This window comes from Panthera pardus, unplaced genomic scaffold (genome assembly GCF_024362965.1).
Source record: "Panthera pardus isolate Hobbes unplaced genomic scaffold, ASM2436296v1 HiC_scaffold_8, whole genome shotgun sequence".
NCBI lineage: Eukaryota > Metazoa > Chordata > Mammalia > Carnivora > Felidae > Panthera > Panthera pardus.
Genome location: NW_026527013.1, coordinates 12945700 through 12962315, shown reverse-complemented (window position 1 = coordinate 12962315; position 16616 = coordinate 12945700). Strand labels below are relative to the sequence as shown.

The 16616-nt window shown below is 53.7% G+C and overlaps 1 protein-coding gene across 1 annotated transcript in view; it reads right to left on the bottom strand.

Moving 5' to 3' along the window:
* Window positions 1–16616, bottom strand: part of MYO9B (myosin IXB) — a 90346-nt gene that overhangs the window by 25953 nt on the left and 47777 nt on the right. Inside the window, 10 exon segments of the mRNA XM_053897777.1 lie at window positions 421–625; window positions 928–1069; window positions 3471–3592; window positions 5014–5148; window positions 5492–5608; window positions 7408–7497; window positions 8377–8506; window positions 10160–10260; window positions 10524–10623; window positions 11038–11100. Of these exon segments, the coding sequence (XP_053753752.1) occupies window positions 421–625; window positions 928–1069; window positions 3471–3592; window positions 5014–5148; window positions 5492–5608; window positions 7408–7497; window positions 8377–8506; window positions 10160–10260; window positions 10524–10623; window positions 11038–11100 (1205 nt within the window).

The window sequence follows — 16616 nt, the reverse complement described above, 5'->3', positions numbered from 1 at the left end:
GGGAATAGACAGCAACGAGCCCGATGTGGGGCTTGAACTCACGGACCGCGAGATCGTGGCCTGAGCCGAAGTCGGACGCTCAACCGACTGAGCCACCCAGGGGCCCCTATTCCTACTTCTCATAAAGGCTCGATCCTCTCGATCCTCCTTCTAATCAAGGCCCTCTGTCAAATGGAACCCCGTGGCTGGGATCTGGGGCCGAGCTCCCTGGGGGGGCCACTCAGCTGTTCTGGGCCTTGGGTCGTCCCTACAGAAGAACAGGAACGTGACTTCCTGCCTTGAGAGGATGGTGGGAATGAATTACACACCCCGGTGCGGAATTTCTGTTTGGGACGATCAGAGCTCTGGAGCAACGACACGGTGAACGTGCCAAAAGACTGAGGGTCCCCCTCTCGCCGGCGACACGTGGGCCCCTCCTACCTGCGGCCTTCTCCTCCCTCTCGGCCCGCAGGCGCCCGGCCTCCCGGAGCACGGCCATGGCCCGGATGGCGGCCCGGAGCACAGCCCAGCGGAACACGGCCACGGGGTCCATGCCGATGAGCTCCCGCACGTAGGAGCTGTCGCTGCCCCGCAGGAGGGCCACGATGTCCGGCCGCATGTAGTCCATGTTCTTTTCCCGGAAGTCCTGGTGGGGGAAGGAGGTGGGTGGTCACTCGCCTGTGACCACCAAGGTCCTGGGGGCCTGGTGGGGCGGGGCCCATCTCCACAACACACAGGCGGGTCCTGTCCCCAGGGCCTTTGATGGTAAGAGCCAGGGATTTGGGGCTGGGTCTGAGGGTCCTGGACCCTCGCTCCACACAATCTGATCAAGGGGATGGACCGAGCAGACGCCAGGAGGTAAGGGGCCTCCAGGGCATCCCCCTGTCCCTGTCCCGCCTCCCCGGCAGAGAAGGACCGGAGTGGTCACGGCAACGGACAGACGCGTACCTTGATCTGGTATTTCACTTTCCCCGCAAAGTGCTGAATGATGAACGCCGGCTCCATGACGGGGGTGCCAAGGAAGTACCTGTTGTCTTCATGCTGCTGTTTGAACTTGGCCAGCAGCGTCTGGCTCGTGGCATGGGGAAAGCTGGGAGGAGGATTGGGAGCTTTTAGCTGTAGCAATAGCGGCGATCGCCGGCTCTGCATCTCTCACGGGCCCTCTGTGGGTGAGGCCAGGGCCCTGGTGGCCCACGGGAACACTCGGCGCAGGCAAGACTGGGACGCGGGCCTCACCGCGGGCGGCTCCCAGGCATAATCCCAGGATGGGACTTCTGGTCTCAGATCTGTCTGTACCTGGATGCTGTGTTGTGGAGGGGGTCTTGCCCGCGCTCCCCTGTCATAGGGAGGGGCTGGGAGATGAGGGTGCCGCAGGGAGGGGGCAGGGAGGGCAGGATGAGGGACGTGTTGTAGCTGGCTATTTCTGCCCCCCAGGAAGGAAATGCTGCAGCTGGCTTTGGCCCACCCTGCCGCTGCCCAGCTGCATCGCAAACGCAGGCTGAACAACGTGCCTGACTCCCAATGCCGGACTCCACGACTTAATGGGGGCGGGGTGGCGGAGGGAGAGGGTCTACGGCTATGAAGCACATGGTTACCAGGGCCGGTGAAAGGGTATGGAGTGAGGAACCTGCTCACCCAGGTGAAAAAACAAAAATACCAGTTTTGGGGCGCCTGAGTGGCTCAGTCGGCTAAGTGTCCGACTTCAGCTCAGGTCATGATCTCGTGGTCCGTGAGTTCGAGCCCCGCGTTGGGCTCTGCGCTGACGGCTGGGAGCCTGGGGCCTGCTTGGGATTCTGTGTCTCCCTCTCCCTCTCTCTCTGCCCCTCCCCTGCTCACACTCTGTCTCTCTCAGAAATAAACATTAAAAATTAAAAAAAAAACAAAAAACAAAACCGGTTTCCCGTGCTATTTTAGAAAATCCCAATCAATGCAAAAAAAAAAAAAAAAAAAAAATCCACGATGAACAAAAACAGCAAGATTTTAAACAAAGACAGATCGGACCCTGCTCAGCCCAGCCCTGCCTCACATCCAGATCCAGCTCTGGGTTTCCCGGGAGTGACGATTTAGCCCTTCCTAGCACCCTGCCTCTTCTTTCATCCAAACATTCTCTCCCTGGACCCCAGTTATGAATGGAGGTGTCTGTCCCCTGTCCCAGATGGGGACTTAGTCTGAGGCAGGAGGTGAGCCTGATTCAACCCAGCCCCGCAGTGGCTTCAGAAGCAGACAAGTGGTTGATAAGAAGTTGGTGACAGAAAGATGTGTCCGCATCCTGACCCTTGGAGCCTGGGAAAGTGACTTTATTCAGAAACAGGGTCTTTATGAATATAATTAGTAATTCAGATGAGGTCTTTAGGGTGGTGGATTGGAACATTTATTTATTTAAAAGTTTATTTATGGGGCATCTGGGTGGCTCAGTCGGTTAAGCCTCTGACTTGGGCTCAGGTCACGATCTCACGGTTCGTGAGTTCAAGCCCGCGTTGGGCTCTGGGCTGACAGCTTGGAGCCTGGAGCCTGCTTCGGGTTCTGTGTCTCTGTCCCTCTCTCTCTCTGCCCCTCATCTGCTTACAATCTGTCTCTCTCAAAAGTAAACATTAAAAAAATGGTTTATTTATTTATTTTGGGAGAGAAAGAGTAAAAGTGGGGGAGGAGCGAAAAGAGAGGGAGAGGGAATCCCAAGCTGGTCCTGCGCTGTCGAGTGCAGAGTAAGAGAGTCGGGGCTCAAACTCACAACCCAAAACCAAGAGTCAGATGCTCCACCGAGCCCCTGGAATCTTTCTAAGACGAGGAGACGAGACAAAGACAGAAGAGAGGGTGCCGTGACCGCAGAGGCAGAGATCGGGGTGATGCGGCCGCGAGCCAAGGAATGCCTGGGGCCCCCGGAAGCTGGGAGAGGTGAGGAAGGATCCTCCCCTAGAAGGTCTGGAAGGAGCACAGCCCTGCCGCCACCTTGATTTCGGCCCACTGATGCTGATTTTGTACTTCTGGCCTCCGGGACGGGGAGAGAGTATGTTTCTGCTATTTCAAGCTGCCTGCGCTTTGTGGTCATTACAGGAGCTGCAGGAAGCGAATTCGGTGAGTGAATTTTGGGGACTCCAGCTAGGTGACCAAGCGGGAGGCACTTTACAAACAAAGTTTCCAGCATTCACTGTGTCCCGTGGACGAGGGGGTGCCAGGCTTAGCGGTAAATCCAGCATCTGGGCCCTGGATTCCGTGCACTGCCGTTTGCGAGGATGCATCACCCTGGAGCCCAGTTTCTAGACTCGGGCCCCAGGTCCCTTTCTTAAGAACTCCCAGGTGCGGGTGTGTTTCAGAGTTCGGCCACTGCACGTGTTAACATTTCTGTGATGATTGCTACGTGCATGGATAGGTCAGGATTTGTGGTTAAGTGAGTCGGACGAACTCAGAAGTTCTCGGGGACGGTGTGGACTCAGGGTGAGGCTCCAGGGGCTCGGGAACCAGCTCTGTGCGGGCACCGGGCCGTGGACACTTACTTGCTCTCTTCGTCCAGCAGATAGAAGAGCCCGGTGGGTTTCTTGCTGATCAGATGGATGCAGCCGACGTTATCCGTATAGTCAATGTTGTGCCATGAGATCCCTTCGCTCTGGTATTCCTCCTGCGGGGTTCGGCGGTTAGCTGAGAATGTCACTATCTCATGGCTACGTGCGTGTTTACATAGTACACGTTGTATATACACACACTTACGTATGCGTGTACCTATTTACACATACACATGTAAATAACACAATACACGTTAAGACAGCAATGGAGATCTATTAGTTACTGCAAAAGCACTAGTAACAGGAAACAAGAATGCACATGTTTAAACATCCATCACACAAGATGCTTAAGACTGCACTTAAAACGTCCCGGGGGGGTCAGTGAACTTTCTCTGTAAAGGGCCGTGGTAACGTGTTAAGCTTTATGAGCTAGACGGGGTCAGTCACGATTCTGCTGTTACAATGTCAAAGAGGCCACAGGTGATACGTAGCCAAGTGGGTGTGGCCAGGTGCCAATAAAGGTTTATTTACAACAACTGGCCGTGGGGCCGGATTCGACCTGTGAGTTACCATTTGCTGGCCTCTGCTGTGGAACTGCAATGTCCAATAATGCGAGTGACCTACTTTAACTTCAAATTTTCTTATAATCACAGTTAAAAACGTAAGGGGAGCCTGGGTGGCTCAGTCGGTTAAGCGTCCGACTTCAGCTCAGGTCATGATCTCAGTTTGTGGGTTTGAGCCCCGCTTTGGGCTCTGGGCTGACAGCTCAGGGCCTGGAGGGCCTGCTTCAGATTCTGTGTCTCCCACTTTCTGCCCCTTCCTTGCTCTCTGTCTCTCTCTCTCAAAAATAAATAAACATTAAAAAAAATAAAATAAAAAAAAATGTAAAAAGAAACTGGTGAAGTTAACTTTAATAATACACTTCATTTAGACCCAATATATCCAAACTACGATCCTGTCCACGTGTAAGCAATGTAAAAGATATTGATGAGGCGTTTTGTGTTGATAATCTTTTTCTTCCGCACTACGTGTGTGCAATTGGCAGTGTTTCACTCTTGCCACACGCCTCAATTTGGACCAGCCACATTTCGAGTGCTCAACAGCCAGAAAGAAAGTGTAACAGTAAAATCAGCTAGATATTTATGTAAACCCATCATTTCTCCCCCCTGCCAGAATCATCCGTGTAAAGGATACTACGTGGGTAAAGACGGCTGAGTGTTTGGTAGGGAAGAGACAGGTAAGCCAGACTGACAATATTCTTGACCAAAGCAGATCCTTCCAGGGCCACTGCACTGCTCTCCCATTGAATGGATTTTCGCATCTGAGCCGAGGGATGGTGCAAAATTGCCCCATAGACAAAAATATCCCCAAGGTCTGCCTCATCCAAGGCTGGGCAGGATTTTCCCACACTTTCTCTTTTGCGGAGAAAAATCCCAGGGCTGGTTCCTCCACAAACTGGGCCTCGAGGGAGATCCCGGCTCTGGCTCCTTCTGTCCCCGCCTTGGGCTGCACAGGCAACAAGATGGCCTTTCCTTACCTGTTCCAGTTTGAAAATGTGCTGGTTGAAATAATACTGAAGCTGCTCGTTGGCATAGTTGATGCAGAACTGTTCAAAGCTGTTCCTCTCGAAGTCTTCAAATCCGAATATGTCGAGGACCCCGATGGACAAGCACTGGGAAGACAGAGAAAACGGTTATTACTGGTGCATCCTCCCGTGAAGCGCCCTGTTTGGCTGCGAGGGCTCTGTGCTCGGCCGGACGCTCTGCTGTCGCTGCCTCGGAATCCGTAACATGCGCACAAGGGGCCCCGTGTGTTCGTGGTGCACTGGGCCCTCTGGACTGCACCCCATCGGGTTCCTTGGGCCTGCCCCTCGGAGAAACCCGCCTCTCACCCGATACCACCCAGAGCTGCCTCGGTTCCCGACATCGCAGGCCATCTGCCGAGGCTGTGCGACACTGAGCACGCGGCCTTCCCCGGCCCTGCCTGGCGGAGCAGGCAGGGGTGGGGGCTCTCACCGAGACACATTCTTCCATGTCTTTCTTGTTGAGGAGGGCGTGGTTGATCCGCAGCACGATCCAGTCGAACAGGGCGCTGTACAGGGACTTGGCCATGGAGTCGCGGGCAGTGATGGCCTGTGGGCACGAAGCAGAGAGTGTCGTACCTTGATGAGGTGGGCCCCGGGCCGCACCACGCGGAAGTCTGCACTCGCTGGAAAATCCAGGATGTGGCAATAAACGCCCAACTCTTCAGACACGCCTCCTGTCACTTTACACACCTCAGTCAGCGTGGACTCCCCGAGGCGAGGCGTGAACTATGAAGCCGGCAGCCTAAGGTTTAGCAAAGGCTGTCTCTCCAGCAGCCTGGGGACTAAGGATGTAACACAGGCTCGGGGAGGGCGCCCGGCCTGCCCGTGGGGACAACCAGCCAAGAGGCCGAACTGGGCTTAACGCCAGGTCCCCTGCGGTTCTGGGAGCATCATGGGGATGCCATCGTGTGCATAAAAACAGTAATGCCTTTTAAATTAAAAAAAAAAAAGGGGCGTCCGGGTGGCTCCGTCGGTTGAGCGTCGGACTTCGGCTCAGGTCATGATCTCACGGTCCGTGAGTTCGAGCCCCGCGTCGGGCTCTGTGCTGACAGCTCGGAGCCTGGAGCCTGCTTCGGATTCTGTGTCTCCCTCTCTCTCTGCCCCATCCCCAGTCATGCTCTGTCTCTCTCTGTCTTAAAAATAAGTAAAACATTTAAAAAAAAAAAAAAGGTTTATTGAGGTCTAATTTGCATACGAGAAATAAGAAATTCCTTCTCTGTATGTACTCACATCTAAGTTGCGACAGATGTACCTGGCTGCAGTCAAGATGTACAACACATGGCTTTCCTGGGTGGTTGTGGAAATGGGGCCACGAGGCCCACGCCTGGCACCTTGCCCTTGGCGTTGAGCCCCTAAGGGCTAGCGGCGCCGCTGGGGTCTCGGGTGTCCCGTAGCAACTTTCACATAACATCGCAGGGTACCTTTGCCCGTGGGGGCTCAGAATGTCCACGGTGCCTGTTTAAGATGCCCACGCGGCCTCCACCACCAACTAAAAATCCCCCCAGTGGCTAGGTACTTTCCTGCGGCCATCCAAGCGGCAGGTCCCATCGCTCTTGACATGTAAAAATGCAAGAAAAACACATTGCCGGGAAGATATCTTGGCTGGGGCAAAGGCCAGAGAGAGAGGTGCCTTATCAAGATTTAGGGACCCACGTAATGGTTGTAAAAGTCATGCTCTAGCCTGGGGGGGGGGGAGGGTCAACTATCTTAAATGCTGGCTAGAAGGTCAGCAGTTTCCGATAGGAGGGCCAGACGGTCTCTGTGTTGTGATGGCCCAGCGCGGCCCGTGCAGTAGGAAAGCAGCACCGAAACAAATGGGTGCGGCTGTGTGCCCCTAAAACTTTATTTACAAAAGCAGGCGGTGGGCTGGATTTGGCCTGCGGGCTGCAGGTGGCCGTCCTCTGCTAGTGAAAACCAGCATGGGAACACCAAGACAAACACGTGCTTCAGATCGTGTGTCTCCCTCTCTCTCTGCCCCTCCTGTGGTCATGCTCTCTCTCACTCTCTCTTTCAAAAATAAATAAAAACATTCAAAAAAATTTTAGAGAGAGAGAAGGAGAGCATGTGTGCAAGCAGGGGGGAGGGGCAGAGGGAGGGAGAGAGAGAGAGAGAGAGGGAGAATCTCAAGCAGGCTCCATCGTCAGCGCGAAGGCTGATGCGGGGCTCGATCCCAAGACCCCAGGACCGTAACTTGAGCTGAAGTCGAGAGGCAGATGCTCAACCAACGGAGCCACCCAGGCGCCTCCTCCTCTGCCACTTTAAACATCGGAAAAAGACTATCCAGGCCCCCACCCTAAGTCATGGTTTGGGGCCTGGTGCCCCGTGAGAGCCCAGGGTGGCGCTCACCTCGCTGAGACTGTAGGGAAGGATGAGTTTGTCATTGGCCGTCACGGTTTTTCTTTTGGTCAGAACCTCCACCAGGATTTCTCGCTTCACCTGTTTCGAAGTCCAGGAGGGAGAGAAAGGGACGGGGGATAGAGGGCTTGTTGGGCAGGTCCTCCTGTCACCGAGGAAGGTGAGAGAAGGACCCCCAGCAGCTGTACTGAAAGTGTGCCTACGCCCACCCTGTGCTGTGTGCTATGCTCGCTGGGTTTCAGAACCGTTACACCCACAGGCTCGATGGCCCTGGGAGTATGGTCACACGGGCCCAGGTGTCACTGCAGGCCTGTGTGCAGCCTGCCAACCTGCATTTATAGATGTCGCTGGAAGGCGTGGGCTCCTGGCCTGTTCCCTCCTGACCACCAAGCCCCCTCCACCAGCTAGAGGCGGGGGGGGGGGGGGGGGGGGGGGGGTTGAGTGCTGGTGGGTAAGGGACTGGCAGGTCCAATGAGAAAACGACCTTACTGATCAAAGTATGGCTTTAAGGGCCTTTCACAAGAGGGGCTGAGGGGGGAGGTAGCCATGCCCAGGAGGCAGTCCTTTAAAAATAAAGAAGGGATGCCCTTGAGGGCATTACGCTGAGTGAAATAAATCACACAGAGCAAAGCGAGTACCGTATGATCTCACTTGTATGTGGAATCTAAAAAAAAACCAAAAGCACACACCAGAAAAACCCCCCAAACTGTAATGATGTGTGGTGACAGATGTTAACGAGACTTATTGTGGTAATCATTTTGCAATACATACAAATAGCGGATCATTATGTTGCAACCTGAAACTAACGCGATGTTGGAGGGCAATTATACTTTGCTTAGAGAGAGAGAGAGAAAAACAGAAACGAGGAAGAGGCTTTGTACAGATGGCGGGGAGGAAGCAGGCGGACAAGCCCTGGCTCACAGAAGCGCAGCCACCGCGGCCGAGCCCAGCAAGCAGTACCTTCAGGAGCTGTGACAGCGTGTCCAGCACCTCGGGGGGCCCGACCTCCAGACCTTCGTCTCGGCCCGTGGCTCTCTTCTTGTACGTGACATTGCCCAGGTACAGGATGGCAGAGAGGACGGAAAAAATCCTGGGGGAGCAAAGGAGCCTGGGTTGGGGACGTTTCCAGAGTCATAAGACGACAGAAGCTTCCAGCCAATTGGGCTGAATTCGTAAAACCAGCCAGGTCCGGTCAGAACATACGAAGTTTAAAAAAAAACAAAACACGTCCAATCTCATGGTCAGGGACCCTTTGTGGAACGTACGTGACTTCGGAGGCAGATGGCACACCTCCCCACCCTCCCCCCCGTGGGGGGGGGGGGTGGTTACAAACTTTTTGTATGGAGGCCTAACATGCATGAAAAAAAAAAAAATTCCAAAAAACTACGTCACCATGCATAAAGAACAGGCAAAGAAAGCAAACAACTCTCAAGCGCAGAGCTTGACGAACTGTCGCAAAATATATGCAGCCCTGTAACTAGCACTCAGAGCAAGAAACAGAACATTCCAGGCACTGGAACCCACCCCAGGCCCTGCAGAGGAACTGCTGTCCTCGTAGCGAACGCTGTCCGTGAACTGGATGTCACGGACATGACATGAACGGAACGGACGTTCCGTCCGTGAACGGATATGTACTTGTATCCGGCCTGTCACTGGAACACTGTGGTGTGTGGGGGGGGGGGGGGGGGGAGAAGGGAAGGGGGGGCAACGCATGTTACCGCGTATAGACCTGGCTTCTGCATTCTTAGCATCTCAGCCTTGGCACTGCTGATGTGCGCGACCAAATCATTCTTGGCTGCGGAGGGCTGTCCCCTGCACCGCGGGGTACCTCCGCCTACAAGATGCTGGTACAGCATTGTCCCTCCTCCCCCACCCCTACACAGTGCGATAACCAAAAATGTCTCCAGATACGGCGCCCCGGGAGAAGACCACTGCTGTGTCTGGAGTCCAGAGGTCCGCAATCTACGGTCCGTTATCGTCCGGCCTCTGAGCTAAGAATGGTTAGTTTTTAAGAGTATGGTTAAGAAGCTAAACACAACACAGAGAAGAACGTGTAACAGGGACCGTCTGGCCCTCAAAATGGAAAATTTTACTATCTGACCCTTGACGGAAAGTTTGCCAACCCCTGCACCATATATAGCTGTTTATTTATTTAATCTCCCGCTGGTGGGCATTTGTGTGTGTGTGTGTGTGTGTGTGTGTGTGTGTGTGTGGCGGGGGGGGGGGAATTCAATCTTTTTGGCTGTTAATAACGAGGCTGTCGTGTGCGTGTCTTTGAGTACACGTGCGCATTTAGTTGTGCACACACAGCTCTGGTAGGGCCTGCAAACCCTTTTCCAAAGTGGCTGGCCTGACGTGTGCCCTTCCAGAAGCGTGCAAGCGCTCCCGCTGGGTGTACTGGCCATCGGGCAGGTGTGGAGAAGGCCCCCGTGTGGCTTCCAAAAACAATCAAAAAAAATTTTTAATTGTGGTAAAAATACACAGCAGGGAACATTCAGGACCTTAACCACGTTTAAGCGTTAAGCACATCTGCGTTGTTGGGAGAAAGCCCCGTGGTCTTGTGTCTCCCAACGACTAATGACGAGCGAGCCCCTCTCCTCCTGTGCTCATCATCGCCAGGCAGCCCTCCTTAGTGCCTTAGTTCCTGCTGGGCCATCAGTCAGCTCTCAGGAAGTGCCCGGTAAGGTGGGGGGGGGGGGGTGTCCGCGCAGGAGAAGGTGGGCCGGCCGGCCCGCCCACTTACTGCTTCTTGGTGGCAGGGAGGAAGCCCACCATCTCCATGGCCTGCTTGAGTCTTTCAAAGTCATGCTTCAGGTCTTCTCCATCTTCGATCTTCAAGTTATGCTGGAAAACAGTCAGTGGCACGCTGGGTATTTCTGGGCCGGTGAGGGTGGCGTGCAAGAAGGATTTTGGCTGGAACCGAGGGGGCAGGGCTCGGGACACGGGGGATGAATGGGCCCCTTTATGCCGCCTCCCTCTGGGCCGCCTCGGAGTCTGCTCGGAGGCCCAGCGAGGCCCAGGCAGACAGCCTCTGACCGCCCGGTGGCGCGTAAACAGCCCGTGGGGAACAGAGGCAGCGTTTGTGGCCAGGGCTCGGGGCTGTTTACCTGGTTGAGGTAGAAATAATCTTCAGGCTGCTTGAGCTGAAATTCTTGACGCTCTTCCTCGCTGACCCCAAGTAACAAGTAATAAAACACGTGGTAGTTCCTGTGGGTCCGAATGGGGAGGAAAAATGCGTTTTGGGGGGCCAAGCAGCAGTTACGCTTCAAGCCGCTACTAATACCGTTTATGGGGAGGAGGGCGCCTCGAATACGTACAAATTTGAGACAATACGTCGATTCCCGTTACGTCTTGAGAAGAAAATGAAGCTGTGAGCTTTGCCAGTGACTACGTTTCTGGGGCTGGGGGGCGGGGGCGTTACTCTGGGGAAAAGCCCGGAGGACGCACAAAAATAAGGGCAAAAGGTGGCTTTCAGGAGGTAGGAGTGCAAAGCTCGCGGCCACAGAGCAGCTCACTCCAGGGGGACGGGCTGCTGCCTCCCGTGGGGCCAAGCCACCTGCTTCTCTCCTTTGTGCGGGAAGAAGGCAGATACGGCGGGTCACTGAGAAAATTTCCTCTTACCTCTCGTCCTTCTCTTGAGAGACGAGGCGAGACTTTTCCAGCAGGTATTTTTCCACCACAGCCCTGTCGTTAAAAGGAAAAAAAAAAAAAAAAATGAAGGGAGAAAATGTTACCTTTTGATATGCTTTTCTGGAAGGAATGGGTGTCGTCTGTTACACCATCAGGATGCCAGCTGTGGACTAACTTCCTTTGACCCAAGGTAAACCACGGGCACCTAAATCACCTCTAGAAATACGATCAGCCTACGGGCGCCCGGATGGCTCAGGTGTCTGACTCTTGTCAGGTCGTGATCCCAGGGTTGTGGGGTGGAGCCCCTCGTTGGGCTCTGCACTGAGCGTGGAGCCTGCTTGGGATTCTCTCTCTCTCCGCCCCTTTCTTCCTTGTGTGTGCACACATGCGTGTGCTCTCTCTTAAACATTAAAAAAAGAGAGATTCTCTCTCCGCCCCTCCCCTCCGAAAAAAAAAAAAATCTAACTATAAGATGATAACAGGTTCGTTTTCTACTTTTTCTACAGCTTTATTACCGATACAGACTGCTCGTACTTCAACCGGGTGATTTTTGACTGGATCCTTCCATAATCTACACATTTTCTTTCGAGAGCTTTACCAGCCGTCCCTGATGTACGACAAGCTAAAAGCGTGTGAACTGGTGACTGGTGGTGACACCTGTGTGCCCGCCACCATGACCAAGTTTCCTGGGCCTTGGTCATCCCTCCCTGCCTCCCACCCCACCCCGAAACAGCCACCGATCGGCTCCGCTATAGATTAGTTTGCATTTTCTAGAATCTGAAAGAAATACGAGCACTTGGTCTATATACTGTGTCTGCCTTGTCACCTCAGCCCAATGATTCTAGGATTCAGCCACATGGGGGCACGTGCCAGAACTCCATTCCTTCTTATGGCTGGACCCGCCACATTGCGTCGGCCTGTTCATCAGCCGAGGGACCTTTGAATGTTTGCTGTGTGGCCCTAGGGCAGGGGCCAGGGACCTCTGCTGCCATACTCTGAATGCTGACAGCAGTAATGGCAAATTTTCCTTCAGCATCTTTCTTTTCTGTTAGTTTATTTACTTATTTTGAGGAGACAGAGAAAGCGCAGGCGTGAGTGGGGGGAGAGGCAGAGAGAGAGAGGAGAGAGAGAATTCCAAGCAGGCTCTGAGCTGTCAGCGAAAAGCCTGATGTGGGGCTCGAACTCATGAACCGTGAGATCGTGACCTGAGCCGAAGTCAGACGCTCAACTGACTGAGCCACCCACAAACCCCAGCGTCTACTACTTTCTAAGCACTGGTTTGCAAGGATTAGGTGCCCTGAATCCTTCCGCCCTGGGGGCGGGCACTGTGGCTTCCACTGATAGATGAGGTACTAAAAACTGAAGAGGCCACATGTTGCCTGGGACTCCACAGGAGGGAAGTGGCCTGGCGGGGACCCAAGCCTGCATTGGCCCTGCTCCCTGCACACTCTCTGGGGCCAGAGGGGCTGGTCTTTCACGGGTTCCACCATCACCACGGGTGGGAGCTGGAGGGCTATGCAGGCAACCCTTGTTTGAGCCTCTTGTGTTTTTAATTTTCTTTTTTTTTTAATGTTTTATTTATTTATTTTTTTTTAAAAGAGAAACAGAGATAGAGCATGAGCAGCGGAAGGGCAGAGAGAGAAGGAGACACAGAATCGGAAGCAGGCTCCAGGGTCCGAGCTGTCGGCACAGAGCCTGACGCGGGGCTTGAACTCACGAATTGTGAGATCATGACCGGAGCTGAAGTCCGATGCTCAACCGACTGAGACACCTAGGAGCCCCGGAGCCCACTGTGTTTTACAGGAGAGGCAGCTGGTGGCCGAGGGGTGGCAGGGTGGTGGTGGTGGGGGGGGGGGGGCAGCACCGGGCCTCTGATCCAGGGCTTTCTGGAGGCCACCTGCCTCTCTCTTCAGGACAACAGTCTTCTGTCTGCAGCCTTGCCTGGGACACATGCACACAAAACATGCACGGGTGGGGTTCCACGGGCTCAGCCTGTGTCCTCTCTTCTTTCAAGCCCATGTTTTTTCTATTTCTTGCCCCAGCTAGTAACTATTTTAGTTATCGGCGGTTTGTTCTCCTGGGGAGGGAGGCTGCATCTGGTTCTAGAATCAGACTCCTGTTTGAATCTACCCCTGTGGCCAATTCCCTGTGCTGTGTCAGCGTAAGGAGAGGACAGTGACCCTTCACTGGCACTGAGTTGTCATTTGACGATGACAGCCCCTTCCCTTTCCTGATCATTTTTGAGGCCCCAGGCCCCTATGGCGGGTTTGTAGGGGGCCAGCGATCCCCCGACACGGAGCCACTGAACCCACAGGAAGACGAGGCCTTGCAGATTGGGGAACTGGAAGAAGCTTTGGACTGTCCCTGACCCTTAGCCTCCATAGGAAATGGCACTGAGAAGTGTCACCTCCCCAAAAGCAGAACCGGGTCTGGGCCCGCTCTTCTCCAGCTGGCCATGGCCACTCCCCGGACAGGAAGTGCACCTCCTCCTTGGAGCGTGGGCAGGCCATGGTCATGGGCCGAGGTGGGACTTCCTCTCCTGAATCTGAGGCCACACATATGACTTTCAGAAGTTGGTCTCTAAGATCCTGCCACCGAGGCCTCTGGCCCTGAGCTTGACGGGAGGCTGTGGCAGGAAGAACAGGCTGTACCAGTTAGCGGAGGGCCAGCCCTTGCTGGCGTACTGGGTCGCGAACGGTGGCCCCCAGAAGCAATGTCCACTTGGACCCTGTGAATGTCACCTTATTTGGAGAAAGGGTCTTTGGAGATGCAATTAAGGGAAGGATCTGGAGATACGATCATCCTCCATGATCAGGGTGAACCCTGAATCCAAGGACAAATGTCCTGAAAGGTAGAAGAGAATCACCGAGAGACACAGAGGAGAAGGCCACGTGATGCCACGTGGAAGCAGAGATTGGGGTAATGTGGCCACAAGCCAAGGCAGGCCTGGGGTCACCAGAAGCTGCAAGAGGGGCATGAAGAACCCTCTCCCGTGGCCTCCGGAGGGAGCGCTGTCCTGCCTACGTCTTGATTTCTGTATCTTCAGGGCTGGGAGACAACAGACTCCTGTTTTTTGGAGCCCCCGGTTCGTGGCACTTTGTTAAGGCGGCCCCAGGACACCAAACACAGGCCACACAGAGGAGTGAGCTGGGAGTCCGGGACCCAGGAAAACATGAGGCAGCCTTCTGGCGTCTCTGGTCCCCTGACGGAGCCCCCAGGACTGCAGGCAAGGTATAATTCTGGGCATCTCTGGCTGGTCAGTTGCCCTGCAATGTGGGTGGGTGGCGGTGCCCGTGGAGGGGCCCAGCAGTGCTGGGCGGGGGGACCACTGGATGGTCTGTGGGGGGGGGCTGAGGAGCCAGAAGAGAAGTGTCATTACTGGGGGGGTCCCTCACCCATACCACCGCCCCCTGGAGCCAGTGGGAAAAAGGAAAGAAGCCAGAGGCTGAAGGACTCGGGAAAACAACATTCCTGCTTGTGTCTTGAAAACGAACTGGCATTTGAAACGATCATCAGTCAGGTTAGAGGGACAGAAGAACCTATATAGTTTGGACGCCATTCCCGGGCCCTGCCACTTGAGGACTTCTCCATTTCCGAAATGCCGGAGCTTTCTCTAGGCCTCTAGTCCTGCTGCTTAGCTCTCCCCACATCGAACATTTGGGGCTTCTCACCCCGCTGCTCAGAGCATCACCTGGAACGGGTGTAAATTTGCCGCCACTGTAGACCCTCACATCAGTATGTGGAAGCAGAGGGGCGCCTGGGGGGCTCAGTCGGTTGAGCGTCCGACTTTGGCTCAGGGCATGATCTTGAGGTTGACGAGTTCGAGCCCCGCGTCAGGCTCCGTGCTGACGGCTCGGAGCCTGGAGCCTGCTTCGGATTCTGTGTCTCCCTCTCTCTCTGTCCCTCCCCCGCTCATGTTCTGTCTCTCTCTGTCTCAAAAATAAATAAACATTAAAAAAAATTAAAAAAAAAAAGAATGTGGAAGCAGGGAGGATCCCTTTGAATAACCTTGGATTGTGCCAAGATGCCTTTTTTTTTTTTTTTTTTTTTTACTTTGAGAGAGTTTTATTGGCAAGGGCGCCTGTGTGGCTCAGTCAGTGAAGCGTCCAACTTTGGCTCAGGTCATGATCTCACGGTTCGTGAGTTCAAGTCCCACATTGGGCTCTCTGTCAGTGCAGAGCTCACTTCGGATCCGCTGTCCGTCCCCCTCTCTCTGCCCCGCCCTTGCTTGCTCTCTCTCTCTCTCTCTCTCTCAAAAATAAACTTTAAAAAAAGAGTTTTATTGGCCCATAAGACCTTTGCATAGTAAAAAATAGCCAAAACACTGTGTAGTATTCAATCACAATTACGTTTTAACCAACTGCAACTACCCAGAATGCTTTTTTTTTTCAGAATATATACTTAAAAAAAATTTTTTTTTAACATTTATTCATTTTTGAGAGACACAGAGAGACAGAGTGTGAGCAGGGGTGGGGCAGAGAGAGAGAGGGAGACACAGAATCTGAAGCAGGCTCCAGGCTCCGAGCTATCAGCACAGAGCCGGAGGCAGGGCACAAACCCATGAACTCTGAGATCATGACATGAGCCTCCCAGGCACCTCCAGAATATATACTTTTTAAACAAGAAATCCTTCAGAATAGAATTCTTAAATGACATGGCTTAAATACTATGACAAGACAGATAATTCCTTATCACGTTAATTCGCTGCACACAACTGCCAGATATTTTCATAAGCATAACTGCTACACAGAGTGTAAATGAGCACGATTTCAACGTTACACATATAGCTCAGGTAACCATGCCTCCAGAACTCACATTTTTGGCACAAAATGCTGGTCTGTTTTAACTTCCACCAGGCAATCAACTTCACAGCCCAGTTACCACCTACCCACTCACCCATCTACCTGATCCATCCATCCATCATGAATCCATCAACCTACGAACTCAGCCACCTATGAATTTATCCATCTAGCAATGAGCCTATCCACCTCCCCACCTCCCCGATCCATGAATCTATCCATCCAAGCATCCATCCATCCATCCATCCATCCAAGCATCCATCCATCCATCCATCCATCCATCCATCCATCACCCATCCAATGAATCCATCCACCCACCCATGAATCTATGCATCTATCCATTCACCCACATACCCAAGAACCTATCCATCTATCCATCTACCCACACACCCATGGATCAATCCATGAATCTATCTCCCCTTCCTCCCTCCCTCCCGTCTAGCCATCTACCCACCCTTGAGTACTTCCCTGGACAACCGCTTCAACTTGCTACCCAGCATTACGTCTTTTCCGTCTTCTCCTGGCTAAAGGGGCACACGTTTGGCAAACTCCGTGGTCCGCATCAGCTTTGCCTGTGGTATCTCCAGAGCCGCCAAATTCAAAACCTCATCGAGACCAAGACATAGCTTGGCGTGTCCTTGCCAGTTCTTGGCAGACTAGCACCTTCAGGTCATTGTACTTGCTTCTTGGGCACCAGGGCCCATGCTCCATGACCGGGGGACAGAGGTCCCGCCCCTCCTGCACCTACACCTCCCACTTTGACCCACAGTG